The sequence below is a fragment of the Gopherus evgoodei genome, unplaced genomic scaffold (assembly GCF_007399415.2).
Source record: "Gopherus evgoodei ecotype Sinaloan lineage unplaced genomic scaffold, rGopEvg1_v1.p scaffold_31_arrow_ctg1, whole genome shotgun sequence".
Classification (NCBI taxonomy): domain Eukaryota; kingdom Metazoa; phylum Chordata; order Testudines; family Testudinidae; genus Gopherus; species Gopherus evgoodei.
In genome coordinates, this window is record NW_022059983.1 from 4,762,761 (window position 1) to 4,786,115 (window position 23,355).

Below are 23,355 nucleotides of genomic sequence, written 5' to 3' on the forward strand. Positions count from 1 at the left end.
GTTCTCTGCTCCCCCCGCCCACGGGAAATCGATAAAAATCAGGAAAAAATTGTGAAAATTTCCAGCATGAGAATTGAAAAAAAAAAAAAAAAAACCTTGAAAATAAACGTTGACCTTATCTGTTGAAATGATCAAGAAACAAACACTGAATCTTGCAGACCCTGGCTGTGATTCTGTCCCTGCCCATATGGGGGGACATAGACACAGGGCTGGAGAAGGACGGGGCCGAGGGCACTGTAGTAAGAGGAGCGATCACATATTCCGCCCCGCCGCCGTGCCCAGGGTGCGATCGCCCCCTACTGTCCCTGCCCCAGACTGATCGCAGGTCTGGACTGAGATATTCTGAGCAATTAGTGACCTTTCTATTCCCCGGTGGCAGGGGTGGCACCCCCCACCCTCTGCAGCACAGCGCCCCCTAGTGCCACCTGGGGCATCGGGACCAGCCCTGACCGCCAAGGGAGAGCCCCACCCTGCTCCCTGCAGCACAGCGCCCCCTAGTGCCACCTGGGGCATCGGGACCAGCCCTGACCGCCAAGGGAGAGCCCCACCCACTCCTTTCTTGTCTCCCATCTATGCCCAGATTCTGCCCACCCCTGCTTAGCCAGAGAGAGGAAAGTGAAAGAACTCAGATGCTGCTAAACAATCCTCTGCAGCTGCACCAAAAGGGGGAAGTTTGGAGTCGCCCTTTAAGGTGCTCTGGGGCCCGGCTCCCTGCAGCTCGCCCCCAGGGGGACCCACAGAAATCTCACCCCCTCCTCCACTTCCCTTTTCACCCTCCAAAGCCGCCGGACTGATTGCTCAGCTCCCCACAGCCAGACTGGCTGCGGGAACTGCGGCTGCAGGACGCACTATAAGGTAATTGCACCTTCTCCTGCTGGCTAGAGTGGGGGCTAGTGGTTAGAGCAGGGGGCTGGGAGCCAGGACTCCTGAGTTCTATCCATGCTTTGGGAGGGAACTGGAGTCTAGGGGTAATGGTGGGGGGCTAGGAGCTGGAGCTGGTGTAGGCTGGCTCTCCAGTGCTACGCGGGAAGAAAGGGGCCTGTTTAGTGCTTGGAGGGGAGACCTGCAGGGAAACATGTACGGGGGCAGAGTGGAGGTGCTAGGGGGTGCTGGGTTGCAGGGGGTGAAGTGGGGGCATTAGGGGGGCTGTGCTGAAGTGAGCAGGGTGGGGGCATTCTCCCTGGGCCGTCAAGGCTGACTCCAATGCCCCAGCATAGCGCTAGGGGGTGCTGTGCTGCAGGGTGTGGGCATTAGGGGGGTGCTAGGGGGCAGGGGCATATAATGCCAGTTCTCACACCCTGAGGCCACTCTCCCAGGTCCTCCACCTCACTTTGGTTGGCTCAATGCCCAGAGGAAGTGGCAGCATCTCTGTGACAAAAATACCCCAGGCCAAGGCCCAGCCAGTGGCCCTTGACGCAGGGGAAACAGCTGCTCTGGCACCCTGCGCTGCTCAGAATTGGGGGAGGAGTGTTCTCAGGAGTCTTTGACCCCCATCACCCAAGTGGGGGATCAAACGTGAGGAGCATTTGACTCTGGACTGTGCCGTGCCCGGCCTGCAGCGATGCACACAGCCTGACAGCTGCTGCACAGCTAGGGAAACTGAGGCACGGGGGTGACTTGGAGAGCCTCTCACACAAGTGGGCTCAGAGTTCTAGGCTCTTCTGCTGCTCTAACCACTAGATTCCACTCCCCACTCAGAGTTACAGATAGAACCCAGGAGTTCTGGCTTCCAGCCCCCACCCCCTAACCGATTAGAGGCATCCGGTCTGAGATCCCGGGGGGGGGGTGTGGGTGGGGTTGTACCAAGACCTATAATAACACAACCCAGCCCAGTGGGGTGTGTAACGGTCCCCATGCATTTAGCTGCCTAAACATGACGCCCTTTGCACCGCGCCATGTGTGACAAACCCATCAGGCAGCTAGTGAGTTAGAACAGGGGGGCTGGCAGCCAGAACACCTGGGTTCTCTCTCCAGCCCTGGGAGGGGAGCAGGGTCTAGTGGTTAGGGCAGGTAGCAGGTTCCCTGCAGTCTCCCCTCTAGCTGGTCTCTCTCCACTCTGGGTGGCTGATGTTGCTCTGCGTCATTGCAGGAACCAACCAGCCCTCTGCTCTTTCCTCTGCTCCCTGGTGCCACGGCTGCCCCAGGGTCACCATGAGGCATCTCGTCTGGCTGCTGTTCCTACCAGGTAAGGCTCCTTCGCCTCGCCCTGAATGTCTGGCTGCTTCAGCCCCACAGAGCGCTGGGGTCAGGGCAGAAGGGACCCAACCGTGTGGGAGGGGTCACAAGCTCAGAGGGAGGTTTTCCTATGTGAGATTTACTTCTCTTGCATCACACTAATGTGATCTAGTGATTGTCGGTGGGGGGTGGGCTGGGAATCAGGACTCCTGGGTTCTATCCCAGCTCTGGGAGGGAAGTGGGGTCTAGTGGTTTAGAGCTGGGAATCAGGAATCTTGGGTTCTTCCCAGTGTGCTGATGGGGAAACCGAGGCACAGAGCCATACCATGAGCAGAACAGGGAGTTTAGTGCTGGGAATCAAACCCCGATCTCCTGAGTCTCAGTTCGGCACTGGAAGCGCCTGGCCAGCCTGCCCCTCGCTGCCATCTCTGTCACTCTGCTGCTTCCAGGCTTCCTGTGTCAATGTGACCCACCTGTCGAGGTCCCTGAGTCCCTGATCGCTTGGACGGGGGCCTGTCTGTCCATCCCGTGCCGCTATAAATCCTGTATCGTGAACTCCATAAAGACAAAGAAATTGATCATCAGCTCCCTGACCTGGTACCTGAACCCTGTGTATGTCTTTGAGAAGAAAGATTTTAGTGGCACCGTCCTGTATAAACACAACGTCGCCATCAGCCCGGCCTTTGCAGGGCGCGTGAGGTTCCTGGGGGATCTGGAGAGAGATTGCAGCCTACAGCTGTCTGACCTGCGGGCCAGCGAGAACGGCTCATACGGGCTGAGACTGGTTGTCTCGAACCCCAGGAAACAGGAGGAGGAGAAGAAGTGGATGACTCAGATCAGTGTGAATGTGACGGGTAAGAGGGAAAGTCCTGGGATTCCTTGTAGGAACAGACTAAAGATTTATAGCCCAGCCCAGCCCAGCCCACCCCCCTGCTCTAACCACTCAACACCACTCCCCTCCCAGAGCTGAGGAGAGAACCCAGGAGTCCTGGCTCCCAGCCTCCCCAAACACTAGACCCCACTCTGGTAGCAGCCATCACTGGGGATGCAGCTCAGTGCATCTGGGATGACATCCAGGCTGGCTGTTCCTACTTTCTCCACCTCTGTCCCATCCATTTAATGAGGTAATGACTCTTGCTAAAGTCTGGGGCTACAGCCAGCCTTGAACTCCCCGTCTGCATGAGAACAGCACTGACCTCTGCCAGTCGAGCTAAAGGAGATGGCTTCTTACCCAGCGGAAGCAGTAGGTTGGTATCCTCTTTGCTGCTCAGCAGAGCCTTTAGCAAAACAGCAAAGAATCCTGTGGCACCTTATAGACTAACAGACGTTTTAGAGCATGAGCTTTCGTGGGTGAATACCCACTTCCTCAGATGCATGCATGAGGTAGGTATGAGACATGCATCTGAGGAAGTGGGTATTCACCCACGAAAGCTCATGCTCTAAAACGTCTGTTAGTCTATAAGGTGCCACAGGATTCTTTGCTGCTTTTACAGATCCAGACTAACACGGCTACCCTCTGATACTTTAGCAAAACAGAACAACAGTTTGGATAGAAAACTTCCAAGTTGTTTCTGTTTTACTGTGTTTCTCCACATTTCTCCTGAAATATTTTACCCACAAACTTTGAATTTTTTAATTTAATTTCTCACTTTCTTTTTGTTCTCTTTTCACCTCAAGTGCAGCACAAGGAAGGATGTTGGGGGTTGGGTTTTGTTATTTCATGGTTTCTCTTTCCTCCGGATGCCCCAGGGGAAGTAATTTCAATTGTTGGTGCCTCAGTTTCCCCATCTGAAAATCAGAGAGAATAATCCTTTGCCTATTTCCACTGTGATCTCTTTGGGGCAGGGACTGTCTCTCGCTGTGTCTGGGCAGCGCCGTGCACAACAGGGCCCAGATCGCACCTGGGACAGGGACTCTACCATAACATACCTAATGCAGTAGGAAGAGAGCCTGTGACGTGAGCCCTTGTATCAGAGGCCTGGTATGAGACAGGCCCTGCTCACAGAATGTGGCAAGAACAGGGCTGATCTTGCAGAGATTCACATTGCTAAGAAGTGCTAGGCACAGAGCACTCACGCAAACACAGCCCGATATTAAGTGGTACCAAGGAAGGTACAAAAACCTTCTCCCAGGATAAGGGGAACACACTGACCCCTCCTAACAGATAAGATCAGGCTGACAGTACGGAACTTGTTTATAACAGGGCATAAAGATGTGTCTAAGGCTTTGTCTACACTAGGCACCTTTCAGCGACACAGCTGTGCCGCAACATCCCTGCTGCTAAGAGGTGTGCAGTTAGCTGCTGTTTGTCGGCAGCAGAGAGCTCTCCTGCTGACAAAAAAATTCCATCCCCAAGGAGTGGCAGCGGCTTTGTCAGCGGGATAGTGCTCCTGCCCACAAAGCACTGTTCACACCAGCACTTTTCGTCGGTAAAACTTTTGTCATTCGGGAGGTGTGTGTTTTTTAACGTCCCTGCACAACAAAAGTTTTGCCAATGAAGTTCCAGTGTAGACACAGCCTCAGAGGGAGAAACTTTGGCCAGCCGAGGGTTCAGTGGAAAGTCTTGCCCCGAACTGAGCTGCGTCCATTGCTACTATCATGCTTTGTCGACGATAAACCTGGTCCAGTGCCTTTGTACCTTAACGGATCTTGTGGTCATTGGGCAGTTCACTGAAGGTGTTTGTGCAGAGCTGGGGCAGCACACAGAGAGAACATACACACACAGCCGAACATCTACCACCACCTAATAATAAAGTGTTCTCCATAATCACTTTCCCCTTTGCCTCCCTGACACAGGTTCGCCTCCAGCTCCTCAAATCAAAGCACCCAGCGAGCTCAGGGAGTCAATCCTGGCCCAGGCAGTTTGCTCCATAGCCTATTACTGCCCTGACTACCCCATAACCCTGACGTGGGTCGGTTTGATGCATGAGACCCCTGAGCCCACCACAAGGACGGACAGTGGAAGGACCGAGAACACACTGACTTTCACGCCCACCTGGCAGGACCATGGGACAAATGTAACCTGCCGGCTCAGCACCCGGGCTGGGACACCGAGCTCCGAGAGCAGCGTGGTGCTGGACGTGAAATGTGAGTGGGGGGATTTGAACTGAGTATCTTGGGTCTGACAGCACCATCCCACCAGCAGCTCTGGCACTGACCCGTAAAATCTTGTACGGGCTGCAATTCCTGGGGGGCACCAGGGAGGTGGACTGGGGTCCAGCTGGGTGGAAGCAGATTGGCCAATGAGTTGGGAGCTGACTGTATTTGAAGGAAGAGGGGGGCCGTCCTACTGGGCAGGGATGGACACGAAGGTCAGAGCCAGTGCCCCCTAGAGGGGAAAGGCCCAGTGTCCCATTTCCTGTCCCAAGTCTGGACAGTGTCCATATCTCAGCTGTTCACCTGCGTGTTGGTTTGCTCCAGATGCCCCTAAGGGAGTCCAGGTGAAAGCGACACCCGGAGAGATCATCCGAGAGGGGGACAGACTCGTGCTGATGTGCATAACCAATGGCAGCAACCCTCCCGTCTTCACATACAACTGGTATAAGGACTCACAGCGGCTGCACCAGGGGCAGGAACAGAGGCTGGAGTTTGAAGCCAAGGGGGACGAGCATTCCGGTTCCTATGTCTGTGAAGCCGTCAATGAAATAAGCTCAATCCGATCCCCAACGCTGCAGATAGACGTCCAGTGTGAGTGTGGGGGCTGGGGCCAGACGGGAAGGCAAATTAAATGACAAATTTTCTGTTTTCTCCTTTTTGCCCCTGAATGAAATAAAATAAGTTGTTCCAGCCTTTGCAGGTTTGTTTGTCTTTTTCTCCCAGCTCTGTGCGTGCGTGCGTGCGTGCGTGCGTGCGTGTGTGTGTGTGTGTGTGTGTGTGTGTGTAAAACTAAGTTTGTGGAACTGCCTGAGACTAGATATCACTGCTGAGCACAAGGAGGGGGGCTAAGAGAGGATGTTATTGTACTTCTCTAGACACATGTGATGTGGACATCAGAGGAGGTGAAATAGGCAGGGCTTGTGGCATTGGAAAAGACAGGAACTGAAGTTAAAGGGGACTCTCCATTAGCTCTTAGCAGTATAAAGCCTATGACACACAGCATGGCAGTTCTGGTTCCAGCCAGAAGACGGCAATTGCCTAATCTCACACACACAAAGGCAGATCTGACCCATTCCCTCCAGCAGGGGGAGTGCTTACATGCACAGAGCAGGATTCAACCCCTCCAGCAGGGGGCAGCAAGGAGACGGGTTTATACACACACACACACACACAAACACACACACAGAGTTGGGAGAAAAAGACAAACAAACCTGCAAACACTGGAACAACTTATTTTATTTCACTCGGGGCAAAAAGGAGAAAACAGAAAATTTGTCATTTAAAAAATGTGACGTTCTCCTGCCCCTTCCCAAATTGGCCCATTTTGAAGCAGAAGTGACTTGGCTGTTTCAGACGTTTGAAAGTTTTTTCAACCTATCACCTTTCGGAAGAGCCAGAGAGCATCTTGCTCCTGAATGAAATCGGTGGGCCACACCTGGTCCATGGCATTTGCAGAAAAAACAATGTGTGATGCAAGAAGAACATTTGCTTTTGGGGTGAAATGTCCCGGATTGTGCTAAAAAACCCACAGACCAAAAAACACTTTCCTTCTCCCCACCCCCGCAGCTTTTGGAGGTTTTGCCACAGACAGATAATTTGTTTCACTGGACAATTGGTTTGTTAGGTGTTCACAGAGTAACTAAGTTCAGTTTGTTCTCTGCCACTGGACTCCCAAAGTGACCTTGGTCAAATCACTTAGGGTTTCCCACGGAATAACCCATTTAAGTCAGGAACTTTTTATTCCCCAGACGCCCCAAAAGACGTGCGTGTGGAACTGGTGACAGGCTCTCAGATCCAGGAAGGGAACACGGTTGTGCTCAGCTGCTCCTGCAAGGCTCATCCGCCCGTCAGCAGCTACACATGGTACAGAAACGGGCAGCACATCCCAGAACAAACCCAGCAGGAGCTTCGCTTCGACAAGATCCATCCCAACCAGTCCGGTTCCTACCACTGCAAGCCTCAGAACAGAGTCGGGGTGTTGGAGTCGCCAGCCATTACAGTCGATGTACAGTGTGAGTAGCCAGGGGACCAGCAGGGGGCACTGCAGCTGGGTGGGGTATCCAGGATCTGCACTCCAGCTTGGTAGGGCAGAGCCTGCATGAATCCTGGAGGGGCAGGAACTGTAGCCTCCCTCTAGGACCTCTTTCCTGCCTCTGAAGAGGCATTGGTGTGAACGGTGGGATCCCATTATGCACCTCAGCATCCAGGGTATCTGTGCACGAGAGGGATACTCTCCTCCTCCTGCTTCACAGAGCTCCCAGTTGGCACAGGGCCTCAACACAGCAGTGCTGAGAGTTAACACCCTTTTGGGATGGCTCCCCCCTCTCCAAGCAACAAGCTCAGACTGTCTGCAGACTCAGGCACACTCAGGGCAGCTCCCTCCTCTCCAAGCGACAGACTCAGATTCTCTGCAGACCCAAGCAGTCTTGCTCTGTCAGTCGCACTTGGGGCAGCTCTCTCTGTGACAGGTTCCCCCCAGGGTGCCACTTGGAACTGGGGTATCACTGAACCCATCTGACCCACCAACCTGGGCTCCCTGTCACCCTGTGGGGCTGTGATCAGTTGCCAAGCTCCTCAAGCCTGGTCTTTCACCAGCCTACACACAGGTAGGGATGCACCGAGCTGCAGCTTCACGCACACGTGCTGAGATCAGCTCCACACGGGAAGGCTCCACTAAGGCACCTCTCAGTTGCTAAGGCACGAGCCCCCCTCTGGAGTGTAAACCCCAAATGATACCGTCTTGCACTGCACAGGGAACTGTCCAGCATAAGCTCAGAAAAGTCGCCCCCTCCCTCAATGTGGTGAGAGAGATGCAACAGCTTTCTGCCCTCAGCTATAATTCCCACACACTGATTTTAGGCAAAACCAAAACAAGTTTGTTAACTACAAAAGACAGATGTTAAGTGATTATAAGTGACAGCAAACAGCTCAAAGCTAGTAAATAAACAAAACCACAAACCGAGCTGAACACAGTAGATAGGTAGGATATGAACTAGCAAATTCTCACGCTGAGTGATAAACAGGCTGGCAGATTCTTAAGGCACAAGTTGCCTCGGCTTTCCCAGGTTTTCATACACAGGCTAAACATCCTTCCAGCCTGGGACCATCACTTCCCACAGTTCAGTCCTTGCCCTTCAGGTGTTTCCAGGTGTGGTGTTGTCGGGAGAGTGAGGTACCATCATTCCCCCACTTGTATATCTCCTTCTCACTTGCTGGAAAGCTCTTTTGCTGTGACCATTGTGCAGTGCTATCTCTGAGAGGTTTCCATTGCACACAGTTCCTGGGGTGATCCTTGGGCTTGTCTGCATATCCTCAATAAGCCATTACCATTGTTTGGCCTTGTTACTCTTGTACCTGAAATGCTGCTTGTGGGTGTTTTCAGTCTCACAACATGTTTCAGTAACACATACAAAGCCAAACTTCATAACTCCACATACGACGATAGCACATACAATCCAATGAGATATTAATGTCTAGCAGATCAAGACTTTTAACATGATACCTCACAAGGAATACTTTGTACAAAACATATCCTAATTACATGACAGTGGTGACTATTGGGGTGCCAGGTTGGCACACCCTCCTCTCCCAGCAATGAGCTCAGGCTCTCTGCAGACTCAGGCAGGTATCTGCTACACTCAGGCAGCTCCCTCCTTTTTATTTCCTGCCTATAATCCTCCCCCTCCAAACACTGAGACACACCCTGATCTCGATTCTTTTCCAGACCCCCCCAAGGAGGTACGAATCACTCTTGAAAACCTCCAGCTCATCCGGGAAGGCGACGCGGTGACGCTGAACTGCTCCGTGGGCAAAAGTAACCCCCCGGTGACCAAGTACACATGGTACAAGGATAACAGCCGGTATCAGGAGACCCAGGAGAGCGTCCTGACCTTCCCTGCCACAAAGGAGCGGTCCGGTAGCTACAGCTGTGAGGCTCAGAACGCAATCGGCTATAGACAGTCTCCGCCTGTCTCAGTGGATGTTCAGTGTAAGTAATCGCCTCCTGGCTTCTCAGGCAAAATCCTCTTGGAATTTTCCACTGCAAAATGTTGATAAAAAATATCGTTTTGTTCTTCCAGCTCAACATTTTTATTCCCTTGGTGCTTTTCGAAGAGCAAAACAATTCAGTTTTCTCCCCTCAGAAAAAATGGTCTTTGTCTCTCATTATTTAGCCTTTTACATTTTGTTCATGCTTTTCTAATGAGAAAAGAGACTTAACCCCCCCTTACCCCCACCCTTTATTTTCTAACAGAAAAGTAGGGGTGAAAAGCAATCCAAATTGTGCGTTGGTTGCACTGTGTGGCCTTTTCTCATTATTATTATTATTGTTATTATTATAAAGTCTTTTTCACACTTTCCAATGGGAAAGTGACTTTTTAAAAAAATTTCTGCCTGATTATCCACTGGAAAAGGGAGACAAAAAGTTTGAAAAGCCGTGGTTTTCTCTCGCCACTTAGCCTTTACAAAAACTGAAAATAATTTTGTCTGCTTTTTACTGGCTTTCTCCATTTTATTGTGACTGAAAAAGCGTGCAAAAACATTTTGAAAAGTGTTATTTACGCTCATGATTTAGCTTTTTATTTAAAAATATATTTTTCATGGCTTAATTCACTTTATTTTTCACTGGAACAGTATCAGAAAAGTTTTGAAAAGGGTTATTTTGTCTCACTATATAGTGGGTTTTATTAAAAAACAACAACCCCTTTTTATACTTTCCAGGGAGGAAAGTGACTTTTTGGACTTTGTTCCACTGAAAAAATAGAGGAAAAAGTGTTTTTTTAATGTTTAGAAATGACCAGAAAGTGTTTCTCCCATAATTTATCCCCCTCTTTTACCCCTTCCCAGCTTTTTCCAGTGAATAACTTAACAATGGTGAGAACTTCACCACAATCTCACAACCAAAACTTGTCCAAAATCATAAAAGAAATGATTCCCCCCTCCCCCCAAAATGTTATATTTAGAATATTTTTTTCAACCAATTTTTTGTTGTCAGAAATGATGTTGTTCCCTGTGAGACAAATCTTTTGGGGGTGAACCCCCAGTTTTCTGGCAAAAATAGATCTGCTGAAAAACTGTCTGGCAGGTCTGGTTGTCATCTCAGGGGCGTTGAGGGGGATCCCTGAATCTAAGCTGGGCTAGACACGCCTGGCTCATGGAGGGGACACTGCCGTGGGAAGCGCTTACAAGCAGAGCACCAGAAGGAGCCCAGCTGGATTGGACTCTCGTCCCGTCGGCCTTAGGGTCACACAGTGCGCGGACACGAGGCCTTCCTGGGTGATGGAGACAGAGAACTGAAGGAGCAGAGCTCTGGAATTTTGTCCCACCTGTAAAGCTAAGCAGCGAGAGGCTGGCCCAAGAGGCCGTGTGATCAGGGCCACCGAGAGCGGCTTCTGGCCCCCTTGAAAATTTTTTTCGGGCCCCTCAGCAAGGGTGGACCGGCTAAACAGGGCCAGTGGGGGGGAAACCGGGCCTTGGGCCCCCTTTCGAACCGCTGGGCCCCAGTAATTTGTACCGGCTCCCCCATTGGCCCTGCGTGTGATCTTTGGGTCACTAGGCTCCTGTTGTACCTCTGAAGCTCAGCAGGATCAGGAGGGGCCAGTGGCTGGAAGGGAACCCAGAGGAGTGGTATGGGAAGCTGTAATGGTCTGGCCTTTAAAATCTAGATAGCATCAGACCCCAGCCATGGGCCGTCACTCCATTGGGGTCAGTGAGCCAGATCCCAGCCAGGGTCAATGGGCCAGATCCCAGCGGGGGTCAGTGGGCCAGATCCCAGCGAGGGTCAATGGTCCAGATCCCAGCCGGGGTCAGTGAGTCAGATCCCAGCCGGGGTCAATGGGCCAGATCCCAGCGGGGGTCAGTGAGCCAGATCCCAGCCGGGGTCAATGGGCCAGATCCCAGCGGGGGTCAGTGAGCCAGATCCCAGCCGGGGTCAATGGGCCAGATCCCAGCGGGGGTCAGTGGGCCAGATCCCAGCCGGGGTCAATGGGCCAGATCCCAGCGGGGGTCAGTGAGCCAGATCCCAGCCGGGGTCAATGGGCCAGATCCCAGCGGGGGTCAGTGAGCCAGATCCCAGCCGGGGTCAATGGGCCAGATCCCAGCAGGGGTCAATGGGCCAGATCCCAGCGGGGGTCAGTGGGTCATATCCCAGCAGGGGTCAATGGGCCAGATCCCAGCTGGGGTCAGTGGGCCAGATCCCAGCGGGTGTCAGTGGGCCAGATCCCAGCTGGGGTCAGTGGGCCAGATCCCAGCGGGGGGTCAATGGGCCAGATCCCAGCTGGGGTCAATGGGCTGGCTGCCCGGGGCTCTCAGGGTGCCGTGTGTCTTTCTGCAGATGCGCCCCAACACGTTGCCGTGGTGCGGCAGCCATCAGGGTCCATCAAGGAGGGCGAGACCGTGACCCTGGAGTGCTCCGTGGGCCGCGCCAACCCCTCTGCCCTGCACTACGCCTGGTACAAGGACGAGGAACAGCAGGGCGAGAACTCCAAGAGGCTGCAGCTGGCGGCCGTGCTGTCGGCTGATTCAGGCCAGTACCGGTGTGAGGCTAAGAACGACGTGGGCAGCACCCATGCTGAGCCCATCCCGCTGGACGTCTGGTGTAAGTAACCCACCCCTCGAGCTGGGGAGAGAATGCAGGAGTCCTGACTCACAGAAACTGCCCCCCCCACACACTGTAACCACTAGACTCCACTCCCCTCCCAGAACTGAGGAGAGAACCCAGGAGTCCTGGCTCCCAGCCCCCCACTCTAACCCCTGGCACTGGCTCTCTCCCCAGACGGCCCCCGGGATGTACAGCTGTCTGTGGCCCCACAGGGGAAGATTGTGGAGGGGATGGAGGTGATGCTGCGGTGCTGGGCCGATGCCCGCCCGCCCGTGCTGGGTTACGACTGGTACCAGGATGGCCAACTGCAGCAGCGGCAGGAGCGGCAGAGCCAGGCCGTGCTGAGCATCCTGGCTGTGAAGGTCGAGGCGTCCGGGCACTACCGCTGTCGGGCCAGAAACCAGATCTCCTACGGGGACTCCTCGCCCATCCTCCTCACCGTCTACTGTAAGAGACCTGTGGGCTGGTGCCCCTCAGTCCCAACCCACAGCCTCTGCTAGCCCAGCACTGGGCTCACCCTACCCCCAGCTCTGCTGGTGCCCCTCAGTCCTGAGCTGCTCTAACCACTGGCCCTCACTCCCGTGCCCTGCATTCCTTGTCTCTGTTTTTTGCAGTCAGCTCCATGACTATAGCCAAGAACTCGGCTCTAGGGGTCGGCGTGGTGGTAGCGTTTATCACCCTGCTGTTGGCGCTGGTCTTCACCCTTAAGCGATGGTAAGCAGAAACCTCCTCTCACCCCCAACCCGGACATCCCAATCCCAAGGGATCAGCACCCACGGAGCCAAGCAGCCTGACCTCTGCGACAGGCTCGTGCAGCTGGGAAACTCCCACCCCCCCTGCCCTGACCACTAGACCCCACTCCCCTCCCAGAGCCAGAGGTAGAACCCAGGAATCCTGGCTCTTGACCGTGCTCCACATTGTCATTGCAGGAGGAAGCGGCGTCTTCCCGAGCTGGTTGTGGCACCTCTGGGCAGGCAAAGGCGATCGTTCTTTGTGAGAGATTTTTGATAGGGGGCGCTGTGCTGCTGGGGGCGGGGTGGGGGGCTCTCCCCTGAGACAGGGCTGGCCCCGATGCCCCAGGGCGGCACTAGGGGACACTGTGCTGCAGGGCGTTTCCCTATAGCAGATCAGAGTTGAATTTCTAGTCCTGAGCCCTTGGGGTCATTAAAGATTCCTGAGACCATTCCCTAAACTTCAGGACATCAAACCCAGCGTGTGGGTGAAACCCCAGCGTGGGAAATTCTGTTCTGCCTCTGCCAAGCCCTCTCAGACGTTACAAGAAGAAAGAGGATTTTTCTTCACTTCCCATCCTAAACTCGTGGCATCACTGAGTGGCTGTTCCTCAGCTGCCCCGCCCCAGAAGTGGCTGCATCTCAGCACTGGCCAAGTCATCCCTATGTGGCGTTATGTGCAGCTGTTCCCCAGAGGCCCTACCCCAGAGGTGGCTGCATCTCAGTGCTGGGCGAGCCATCCCCATGCGGCGTTATGTGCAGTTGTTCCCCAGATGCGGCTGCATCTCAGTGCTGGGCGAGCCATCCCCATGCGGTGTTATGTGCAGCTGTTCCTCAGCTGCCCCGCCCCAGAGGTGGCTGCATCTCGGTGCTGGGTGAGGCATCCCCATGCACTCAATGGAATGTTTTGTCTCTCTCTCAGCCTAGGAGACGGGAACCTTTGAAAACCCAGCGGCCCGCCAGCTCAGTGGGGTGCCTGAATGGAGTATCCGGAGATGCTGTCAATTATGCTACACTCCAGTTCCCACCCAGTCACCTCCAAGGGCCAACTGCCCCTGCCAGGTACAAAGGAAAGGAACCAGGGGAGCAGAAATGAGTTTCCCTGCCCCTAGTATGGAGTCCTGGCTTCTCCCAGAGCTGGAGAGAGAACCCAGGAGTCCTGCTTCTCCCAGGGGTGGGGAGGGAACCCAGGAGTCCTGGCTGCTTCTCATCAGAGCTGTCGATTTTCTCCCAGTGTGCCAGGAAACTCAAGGCAGCGAGTGAAGCTAGGGCCCCCGGATGAAACTGTTATTTACAGTGTGGTGAAGAAACCCCACCTGCCACCCAAGGTACCAGCCTGGGGCTACCCTGGGTCCCCCAGAGCCCCGTCACTTCAGAGCCTGTGTCCTCGGGGCCCCTTAACTGTGATGCTTGGGCAATGCCCGTCTGCTGCTGAGTGAGGGGCACCGGCAGAGCTGGGAGGGGGGAACCCAGGGCCGGGATCGCAGGGGCTGTGGGTCAGGAGTGAGGGGCACCGGCAGGGCTTGGGAAGGAGCCCAGGGTGGGATCACAGGGGCTCTGGGTTGGGATTGAGTGGCACCAACTGGGCTGTGTGTGTGAGGGGAGCCCAGGGCTGGGCTAGCAGGGGCTGTGGGTCGGGAGTGAGGGGCACCAGCAGAGCTGGGGGGAGGAGCCCAGAGCTGGGCTAGCAGGGGGCTGTGGGTCAGGAGTGAGGGGCACCAACTGAGCTGGGGGGTGGGGAGCCCAGGGCTGGGCTGGCAGGGGCTGCGGTTCGGGAGTGAGGGGCACCGGCAGGGCTGGGGGGGAGCCCAGGGCTGGGCTGATGGGGGGCTGCGGTTCGGGAGTGAGGGGCACTGTCAGGGCTGGGTGGGAGCCCAGGGCTGGGCTGATGGGGGGCTGCGGTTCGGGAGTGAGGGGCACTGTCAGGGCTGGGGGGGAGCCCAGGGCTGGGCTGATGGGGGGCTGCGGTTTGGGAGTGAGGGGCACCAGCAGACCTTGGGGGAGCCCAGGGCTGGGCTGGCAGGGGCTGCGGTTCGGGAGTGAGGGGCACCGGCAGGGCTGGGGGGGAGCCCAGGGCTGGGCTGATGGGGGGCTGCGGTTCGGGAGTGAGGGGCACTGTCAGGGCTGGGGGGGAGCCCAGGGCTGGGCTGATGGGGGGCTGCGGTTCGGGAGTGAGGGGCACCGGCAGGGCTGGGTGGGAGCCCATGGCTGGGCTGGCAGGGGCTGCGGTTTGGGAGTGAGGGGCACTGTCAGGGCTGGGTGGGAGCCCAGGGCTGGGCTGATGGGGGGCTGCGGTTCGGGAGTGAGGGGCACTGTCAGGGCTGGGGGGGAGCCCAGGGCTGGGCTGATGGGGGGCTGCGGTTTGGGAGTGAGGGGCACCAGCAGACCTGGGGGGAGCCCAGGGCTGGGCTGGCAGGGGCTGCGGTTCGAGAGTGAGGGGCACCGGCAGGGCTGGGGGGGAGCCCAGGGCTGGGATCGCAGGGGTGATGGGACTGTATCGTACTAGATATGCGGCTAAGACACCCAGGAATAGCAGGCTGGACAGATTGTTTTTCTGCCTCTAGTTCCCTTTTCGTGTCTCTCACGTGACTTAGAATAAACTTTTGCTCTCAAAATAAAATCATCAGTTGAGATAACATAAAAATACCCTGCCCTTCCCCCGAGCAGCTGGAATCGAAACCAGCCATGAACACCCTGGGGAGCTTGCAACGGGCCTATGATGTCTTGAGGCATCTTCATTTAACATCAGATCTCCTCAGGCAGCGCGGGTTGGGGGGCAGTGCTGGGCTCGCAGGGGGCTGCAGCTCGGGAGTGAGGGACACCAGCTGAGCTGGGGGGTGGGGAGCCCAGGGCTGGGCTGGCAGGGGGCTGTGGGTCAGGAGTGAAGGGCCCCGACTGAGCTGGGGGGTGGGGAGCCCAGGGCTGGGCTATCAGGGGGCTGTGGGTCAGGAGTGTGGGGCACCGGCAGAGCTGGGGGGTGGGGAGCCCAGGGCTGGGCTGGCAGGGGGCTGTGGGTCAGGAGTGAGGGGCACCGGCAGAGCTGGGGGTGGGGAGCCCAGGGCTGGGCTGGCAGGGGGCTGAGGGTCAGGAGTGAGGGGCACCGGCAGAGCTGGGGGTGGGGAGCCCAGGGCTCGGCTATCAGGGGGCTGTGGGTCAGGAGTGAGGGGCACCGGCAGAGCTGGGGGTGGGGAGCCCATGGCTGGGCTGGCATGGGGCTGCGGGTCGGGAGTGAGGGGCACCGACTGAGCTGGTGGGTGGGGAGCCCAGGGCTGGGCTGGCAGGGGGCTGTGGGTCGGGAGTGAGGGGCACCGGCAGAGCTGGGGGTGGGGGGAGTCCAGGGCTAGGCTGGCAGGGGGCTGTGGGTCGGGAGTGAGGGGCACTGGCAGAGCTGGGGGTGGGGGGAGCCCAGGGCTGGGCTGGCAGGGGGCTGCGGGTCAGGAGTGAGGGGCCCCGACTGAGCTGGGGGGTGGGGAGCCCAGGGCTGGGCTGGCATGGGGCTGCGGGTCGGGAGTGAGGGGCACCGACTGAGCTGGGGGTGGGGAGCCCAGGGCTGGGCTGGCAGGGGGCTGTGGGTCAGGAGTGAGGGGCACCGGCAGAGCTGGGGGTGGGGAGCCCATGGCTGGGCTGGCATGGGGCTGCGGGTCGGGAGTGAGGGGCACCGACTGAGCTGGGGGGTGGGGGGAGCCCAGGGCTGGGCTGGCAGGGGGCTATGGGTCGGGAGTGAGGGGCACCGGCAGAGCTGGGGGGTGGGGAGCCCATGGCTGGGCTGGCAGGGGGCTGTGGGTCAGGAGTGAGGGGCCCCGACTGAGCTGGGGGGTGGGGAGCCCAGGGCTGGGCTGGCAGGGGCTGCGGGTCGGGAGTGAGGGGCACCAGCAGGTCTGGGCTGGTGGGGGCTGCGGGTCGGGAGTGAGGGGCACCGGCAGAGCTGGGGGTGGGGAGCCCAGGGCCGGGCTGGCAGGGGGCTGCGGCTGCGAGCTGGGGGGGTCCCAGCAGGCGGTGCTGGGGGCTGATGTCTGTAGCTGTCCCTCTCTGACCCCCACCTGCCTTCCCAGGGCGAAGCGAAGGGCGACTACGAGAATGTGGGGGCCCGGCTGGAGGAGGAGGAGGAGGAGGAGCTAAACTACTGCACCCTGGTGCTGCCCCCGCGCACCCGGGCCCCACGTGGCCTTTGGGAGTCGGAGTCGGACTCGGAGTCGGAGGCGAGTGTGCAGTACGCGGCCCTGAGGCACTGACCTTCCCTGGATGGGGCCGGCTCCCCGCTGGCCACAGAGCCCAGCCACGGACCCACGGAGCCCAGCCATGGACCTATGGAGCCCAGCCATGGACCCATAGAGCCCAACCATGGACCTATGGAGCCTGGCCATAGACCCACAGAGCCCAGCCACGGACCCACGGAGCCCAGCCATAGAGCCCAGCCACGGACCCACGGAGCCCAGCCATGGACCCACGGAGCCCTGTCATATAGCCATAGAGCCCAGCCACGGACCCAGAGAGCCAAGCCACGGAGCCCGACCATGGACCCATAGAGCCTGGCCATAGACCCACAGAGCCCAGCCACGGACCCATGGAGCCCAGCCATGGACCCATAGAGCCTGGCCATAGACCCATGGAGCCCAGCCACAGACCCAGAGAGCCAAGCCACGGAGCCCGACCATGGACCCATAGAGCCTGGCCATAGACCCACAGAGCCCAGCCACGGACCCACGGAGCCCAGCCATGGACCCATAGAGCCTGGCCATAGACCCATGGAGCCCAGCCATGGACCCACAGAGTGTGGCCCTGAGCCACTCTGGACTCTCAGCCCCAGCTGAGCTCTGGAGTCTGGGCCCCTCCTAGAGACCCAGAGCCTGAGGGGGGCGGGGGAGGGTCAGTGGCTCTAGCGCTGGATCTGGACAGGGGAGCAGAGCGGGGGCAGGACGGGCAGAGTCTGTGCAGCTACAGCTAAACACAGGAGATGTGACGCAGGGGCCAGGGATAGGGTGTCCCAGCCAGCAGGGACACACACACACACACACACACACACACACACACACACACACACACACACACAGAGCAAGGGATAGGATGTCCCAGCCAGCAGAGAGAGAGACACACACACACACACACACACACACAGAGCAAGGGATAGGGTGTCCCAGCCAGCAGGGACACACACACACACACACACAGAGCAAGGGATGGGGTGTCCCAGCCAGCAGGGGGCAGCAGGGACATGGACACACACACACACACACACACACACACAGAGCAAGGGATGGGGTGTCCCAGCCAGCAGGGGGCAGCACACACACACACACAAAGCAGGGCTCAGCCCCTCCAGCAGGGGACAGTACACACACACACACACACACACACACACACACACACACACGGCAAGGGATGGGATGTTCCAGCCAGCAGGAGGCAGCGCGCACACACACACACATACAGAGCAAGGGATGGGATATTCCAGCCAGCAGGGGGCAGCAGGGACACACACACACACACACACACACACACACACACACACACACACACAGAGCAAGGGATGGGGTGTCCCAGCCAGCAGGGGGCAGCACACACACACACATACACGCACACACACGGCAAGGGATGGGGACCTCACAACTGTCGCTCAAGAGCCAGATCAACCTGCTGTAGCTTTTCTAGTGCGCTATAGGTTGGAGCGTGGGGGCTGGGAGCCAGGACTCCTGGGTTCCAGCCCCAGCTCTGGGAGGGGAGTGGGATCTAATTGCGGGGGGGAGGGGGAGGATTAGCAGTGCTCACTGAAAATGTTTGTAAGAGTAGTGTCTGTTTAACAGCCTCACAGCAACACTGCACGGGGATGGCTCATCTGGTGCTGGGATGCAGCCAGCTCTGGGGTGGGACAGCCAGGGAACAGCCGCATGCAGTCAGTCAGTGCTTTCCTTTCCGATTAACGAGTGCCTGGGCCAGCACGCGCCTGGCACGAGGAATCAGGGATGTAATTGGCATCTCTTCCCACCGTAGGATCAGCAATAAAAATACTTTACAGGCTATTAACTGCAGCAGGAACTGGTCAAATAGCAAGTTCTGTAAACAGCTCTCAGCTTGAAAGCACCGGAGCATTCGGCCCCCGCTGCCAAGAGAAAGAGGCACAGCTGCTACGGCAGAAAAAGAAACAAATTGATCGATGAGCGTTTGCCAGGAGCTGTATTTATCTGAGAGATCTCAAGGGGATGCAGTGCCAGAGCGTGGCACAGGGGGGGCTGGGAATCCGGACTCTTGGGTTCTCCTCCATTCTGTCCTTCCCTAAACTGTGCCTCAGTTTCCTGCTATGGTGTGGGTGCGAGTGACTTAATACCTGTAAGGGGTGGGGCAGCTGGGAATGCCTTGATGGGCCCTGAGATGCAGGTGGGGCAGTTGGGGAACAGTTGCACACAACACTGCATGGGGAGGCCTAGCTTGGTGCTGAGATGCAGCCACCCCTGGGGTGGGGCAGCTCAGGAACAGCCACACATAACGCCACATGGGGACAGCTCACCGGGCCTGAGATGCAGTCAGCTCTGTCATGAGATCATGTTGGGGGTTTCCTGGAGGAGCACATCAGAGGGAGAAATTCACTCTAGTGAGTTGACCTTGCCTTCCTGTGTGTCTCTAAAACCACGTTATCTCTCCCAGCGGAAATAGCACACAGTCACGGAAACAAACAGAGCGATATGGATCTGGGGGGAGTTTGCTCATTGAGCTTTGTATCAGCCACCAAAATAACAGGCCCTGACAACTGATGGGCTGACAGCAGCGGGGCTGGGCGCTAGGACTCCTGGGTTCTAGCCTTGGCTCTGGCAATAGGGGAAACCACTATGTTGGCAGAAAGCACCTATTGCACACATGGATGCCATGCTATGCTGCTTTTCACTAACAAGGGGGGGATCCAGCTGCTTTTAAAGGAGTCCCCAAGAAACGCGTCTAGCTCTGGGGCAGAGCAGCTGGGGAAGAGCCGCACAGCGACACTGCACAGGGATGGCTCACCCAGCACCGAGATGCAACCACCTCTGGGGCAGGGCAGCTAGGAAGCCACCATGCAGGGATCGATGAGCAGCAGCTGCCTTTGTAGTGGGGAAAATCTCCTCCCAGGATGAGGGGGTGAGTCCCATTTATTGGCTCACATTGTGGCGCTGGGTGTCTGTCCTACTTTGGGGTCCCAGCTCCGGGTCCACACAGAGGGATCCACTCCCCATGGGGGATAATCCAGCCGTGCCCCCGCCTCAGCAGCTGTTCTCTCCCTCTCAGTCACTCCAGCTGGGGGGCACGAGGCAGAAGGGCCTGTGGGGCAGGGTGGCCCCCTGTGCCTCCCTGGGTTTTTATGGCTTTATGGCCCAGCCACGTAGCCAGGGGATGAAGCTGCCCTGGTTGAACAATTCCTTCTGGGCAATTTCATCCCACCTGGGAGCAGGCAGATCCACGCACCCAGCGACTGCTGGCAGAGCTGCTCGCCACATCCCCCGGGCCAGGCCAGGCAGGAACACAGCTGTGGGAAGCTGAGCCAGAGAGGTAGGATCTACGGGATGTGGCCATGGGGCAGGGATGGGGGGTGGATCTAGGGGACACAGCTGTGGGGCAAAGATCATGGTGGATCAAGGGAACACAGCCGTGGGGCAGGAATCTGGGGGTAGATCTAGGGGACACGGCCATGGGGAAGGGACATGGAGGTGGATCTAGGGGATGCGGCGATGGGGCAGGGATGGGGGGTGGATCCAGGGTGTGTGGTTGTGGGGCAGGAATGTCCATAAATGGCTATTAGCCAGGGTGGGTAAGGAATGGTGTCCCTAGCCTCTGTTTGTCGGAGGGTGGAGATGGACGGCAGGAGAGAGATCACTCGATCATTGCCTGTTCGGTTCACTCCCTCTGGGGCATCTGGCATTGGCCACTGTCGGTAGACAGGATACGGGGCTAGATGGACCTTTGGTCTGACCCAGTACGGCCGTTCTTAGGTTCTTAATGTGGAGGTGGATCTAGGGGACGCGACCGTAGGGCGGGCATGAGAGGTGGATCTAGGAGATGTGGCCATGGGGCAGGGATGGGAGTGGATCGAAGGGACATGGTCATGGGGCAGGGATGGGGGGTGTGGATCTAGGGGATGTAATGATGGGGCAGGGATGAGGAGGTGGATCTAGGCGACGCGGTCGTGGGACAGGGATCTGGGGTGTGGCTCTAGGGAACATGGGGCATGGATGGGGTGGATCTAGGGGATGCGGCTGTGGGACAGGGATGTGGAGGTGGATCTAGGGGATGGGACATGGGGCACGCATCTGGGATGTGGATCTAGGGAATGTGGGGCAGGGATGGGGGGTGTATCTAGGGGACAAGGTGCAGCGGGCTCATCCTTGTTATCATTCCAGCCCCAGCTGAGATGCCTCCCTCCTCCACCCCTCGCTGAGCTGGCACCATGGATCTGGTGGACACCCTGGCACTGGCTGTCTATTCCGTCACCATCCTGCTGGGCCTGCCCGCCAACATCTTGGCGCTGTACATCTTCTACCGCCGCGCCTGTGCCCGCCTCACCCCCAACCTCATCTACATGATCAACCTCTGCCTCTCGGACCTGGCCTTCGTCCTCATCCTGCCGCTCAAGATCCTGGAGGTTGTTCCGCCGGGCTGGTCCCCAACAAGCTTCCTATGCCCCCTCTACAGCCTGGCCCACTTCGGCACGCTCTACGCCAGCACTTGCTTCCTGACGGCGGTCAGTGCCGGGCGCTACCTGGGCGCTGCCTTCCCCATCCGCTACCAGCTCTACAAGAAGCCCCTTTACTCCGGCCTGGTCTGTGTGGCCATCTGGACCGTGGTGGCCTTTCACGGCATCCTGCTGCTCATCCTGGAGACTTCGCTGGGCGCCAACACCACCCTCTTTATGGGCAACGGCAGCGCATGCTACCAGGAGTTCAGTCCAGAGCAGCTGGCCCTGCTGGCTCCTGTCCGCTTGGAGCTCTCCGTGGCTCTATTTTTCCTGCCCTTGGCGATCATGGTCTTCTGCTACGCTAGCTGCATCCATGTCCTCATCAAGTCCCGTCTCCACGAGCAGAAGAAGCGCCGGGCGGTGCGGCTGGCTGTGGCCACGCTCTCTGTCTTCGTGTTCTGCTTCGGGCCCTATAACCTGTCCCACGTGGTGGGCTATGCCCGCGGCGAAGACGTCTGGTGGCGCAGGGTGGCACTGCTGCCCAGTGCCTGCAACGCCTTCCTGGACCCGCTCATCTTCTACTTCCTCTCCTCGGCCAAGGACCAGGGCCTGGCCTGGGTGTGGCACTCAATGGGGCAGCGTTGCAGCTGCTTCTGGCAGAAGATGACCATGGCTCACAAGGAGGCAGGCAAGGGGCAGCCGGAAAAGGGGGCTGCATCGCTGGGAAGTACAGGCCCTGAGGTGGGGAGCTCCAAGTGACCATGGGACAAGGAGACACCAAACTCTGTTGGGACAGGATTCGGGGAGATTGGCAACTTTGGATGGGGTATGGGACCCAGCTGCTCATGAACCTTAAAAATTCCCCACGGAGCTGGGAAATTCATGACCATTACAGATTTCCCATGGCACCCGGAACCTCCAATCTTGGATAGGACACAGGACCAAGGATCGGGAAATTCATGTCTTTACAGAGTCCCCGACCTTGGATGGCACGTGAGTCCAAGAACCGGGTCAGTACACATCCTCCTTAGGACAAGGAGGTGTCTGGTTTTGACAGGACTAGGAGGTGAGGTAGCCGTTTTCCACTGCAACATGGGTGCATGGTCATGACCTTGACCATTAGTGGTCTTGAAAGACCCCTTAGGATGGGGACATCCCTGACTGGGCTGGGACGGAGGGCAAGGAGATGCCAGGTGGGGTGTGATGGCAGGGTCCAAATTTCTTGTGGTCATTTCATACCCCCATGGGACGGATCCTGCTGTGGGAGAATTGGATATAGAGGATGATCCAGACCCCCTCACCCCCATAGGGTGAAATAGACTGTACGGCTAACGCTGCTGCTGGGAAAATAGACTAAACTCTGTCCTGTAGATCTGCGCTGGGTGAGCCAGTCTATGGGGTGTCACTGTGCAGTTATTCCCCAGTTGCCCTGCCCCAGAGGTGGCTGCATTTTGGCACTGAGGCCATGATTCCTACCCTTTGTGGATGGAGGGTGCTAGAGATATGTCCAAGGTAACTGGGAGATCTGTGTAACTTGGATGTAGAAATATTCCAAAACACAATTCAGGGGAAATCCTAAATCTCCTGTCAATAAAGTCCCAGCTCCTGCAAGAATGTCCCAGGACTGATTAATGAGTTAATAGGAACAGAGTCAATGGAGCCAGATCCCAGCTGGTGTCAATGGGCTGTAGCTCCATTGGAGTCAGTGGGGCCAGACCCCCAAGCTGGGGCCAATCGGGATCACCCAGGGGTCTCACCACTCCACCTGAGCACTGACTCTTTTGCCCAGTGGCTGTAAATTGCATTCCACTAATGGATCCGTGTTGATTTAATAAAGTTTTCCCAGCTCCAGTGGGGTCATTATTATTAATATAATTATTGTAGTTATCATTCAACTGAGATCAGGACCCAACTGAAACAGGTGTGTTGAACTCACAGCACAGTGCAGGGGTTGGGAGCCAGGACTCCTGGGTTCTATTCCCAGATCTGGGAGGGGTCTAGTGGTTAGAGTGGGGGAGCTGGGACACCTGGGTTCTATTTCCAGCTATAAGAGGGGGTGATGCCTAGTGGTTAGAGCGGGGGAACCTGGGAGAAACGACTCCTGGGTCCTATTGCCAGCT

General features: G+C 57.1%; 2 protein-coding genes across 3 annotated transcripts; both read left to right on the forward strand.

The window, feature by feature from the left end:
• Nucleotides 1–630: 630 nt before the first annotated feature.
• LOC115640470 (B-cell receptor CD22-like) lies at nt 631–17,132 on the forward strand. 2 transcript variants are annotated; one of them, XM_030543243.1, is made up of 14 exons: nt 631–855; nt 2,090–2,185; nt 2,625–3,029; nt 4,972–5,262; nt 5,596–5,862; nt 7,020–7,283; nt 8,996–9,259; nt 11,603–11,866; nt 12,044–12,316; nt 12,484–12,583; nt 12,799–12,862; nt 13,523–13,662; nt 13,835–13,928; nt 16,653–17,132. In XM_030543243.1, exons 2-14 carry the CDS (start codon nt 2,152–2,154, stop codon nt 16,830–16,832), a joined length of 2,640 nt encoding a protein of 879 aa, XP_030399103.1. In that variant the 5' UTR covers nt 631–855; nt 2,090–2,151; the 3' UTR covers nt 16,833–17,132. The 2 variants fall into 2 exon arrangements, with proteins under 2 accessions (XP_030399103.1, XP_030399102.1); XM_030543242.1 differs by lacking the exon at nt 631–855 and having other exon boundaries at nt 1,862–2,185.
• A 978-nt stretch (nt 17,133–18,110) lies between these two features.
• Nucleotides 18,111–23,050, forward strand: LOC115640497 (free fatty acid receptor 1-like). The gene is made up of 2 exons (XM_030543315.1): nt 18,111–20,112; nt 20,961–23,050. Exon 2 carries the CDS (start codon nt 21,008–21,010, stop codon nt 21,992–21,994), a length of 987 nt encoding a protein of 328 aa, XP_030399175.1. The 5' UTR covers nt 18,111–20,112; nt 20,961–21,007; the 3' UTR covers nt 21,995–23,050.
• The last annotated feature ends 305 nt before the right edge of the window (nt 23,051–23,355 follow it).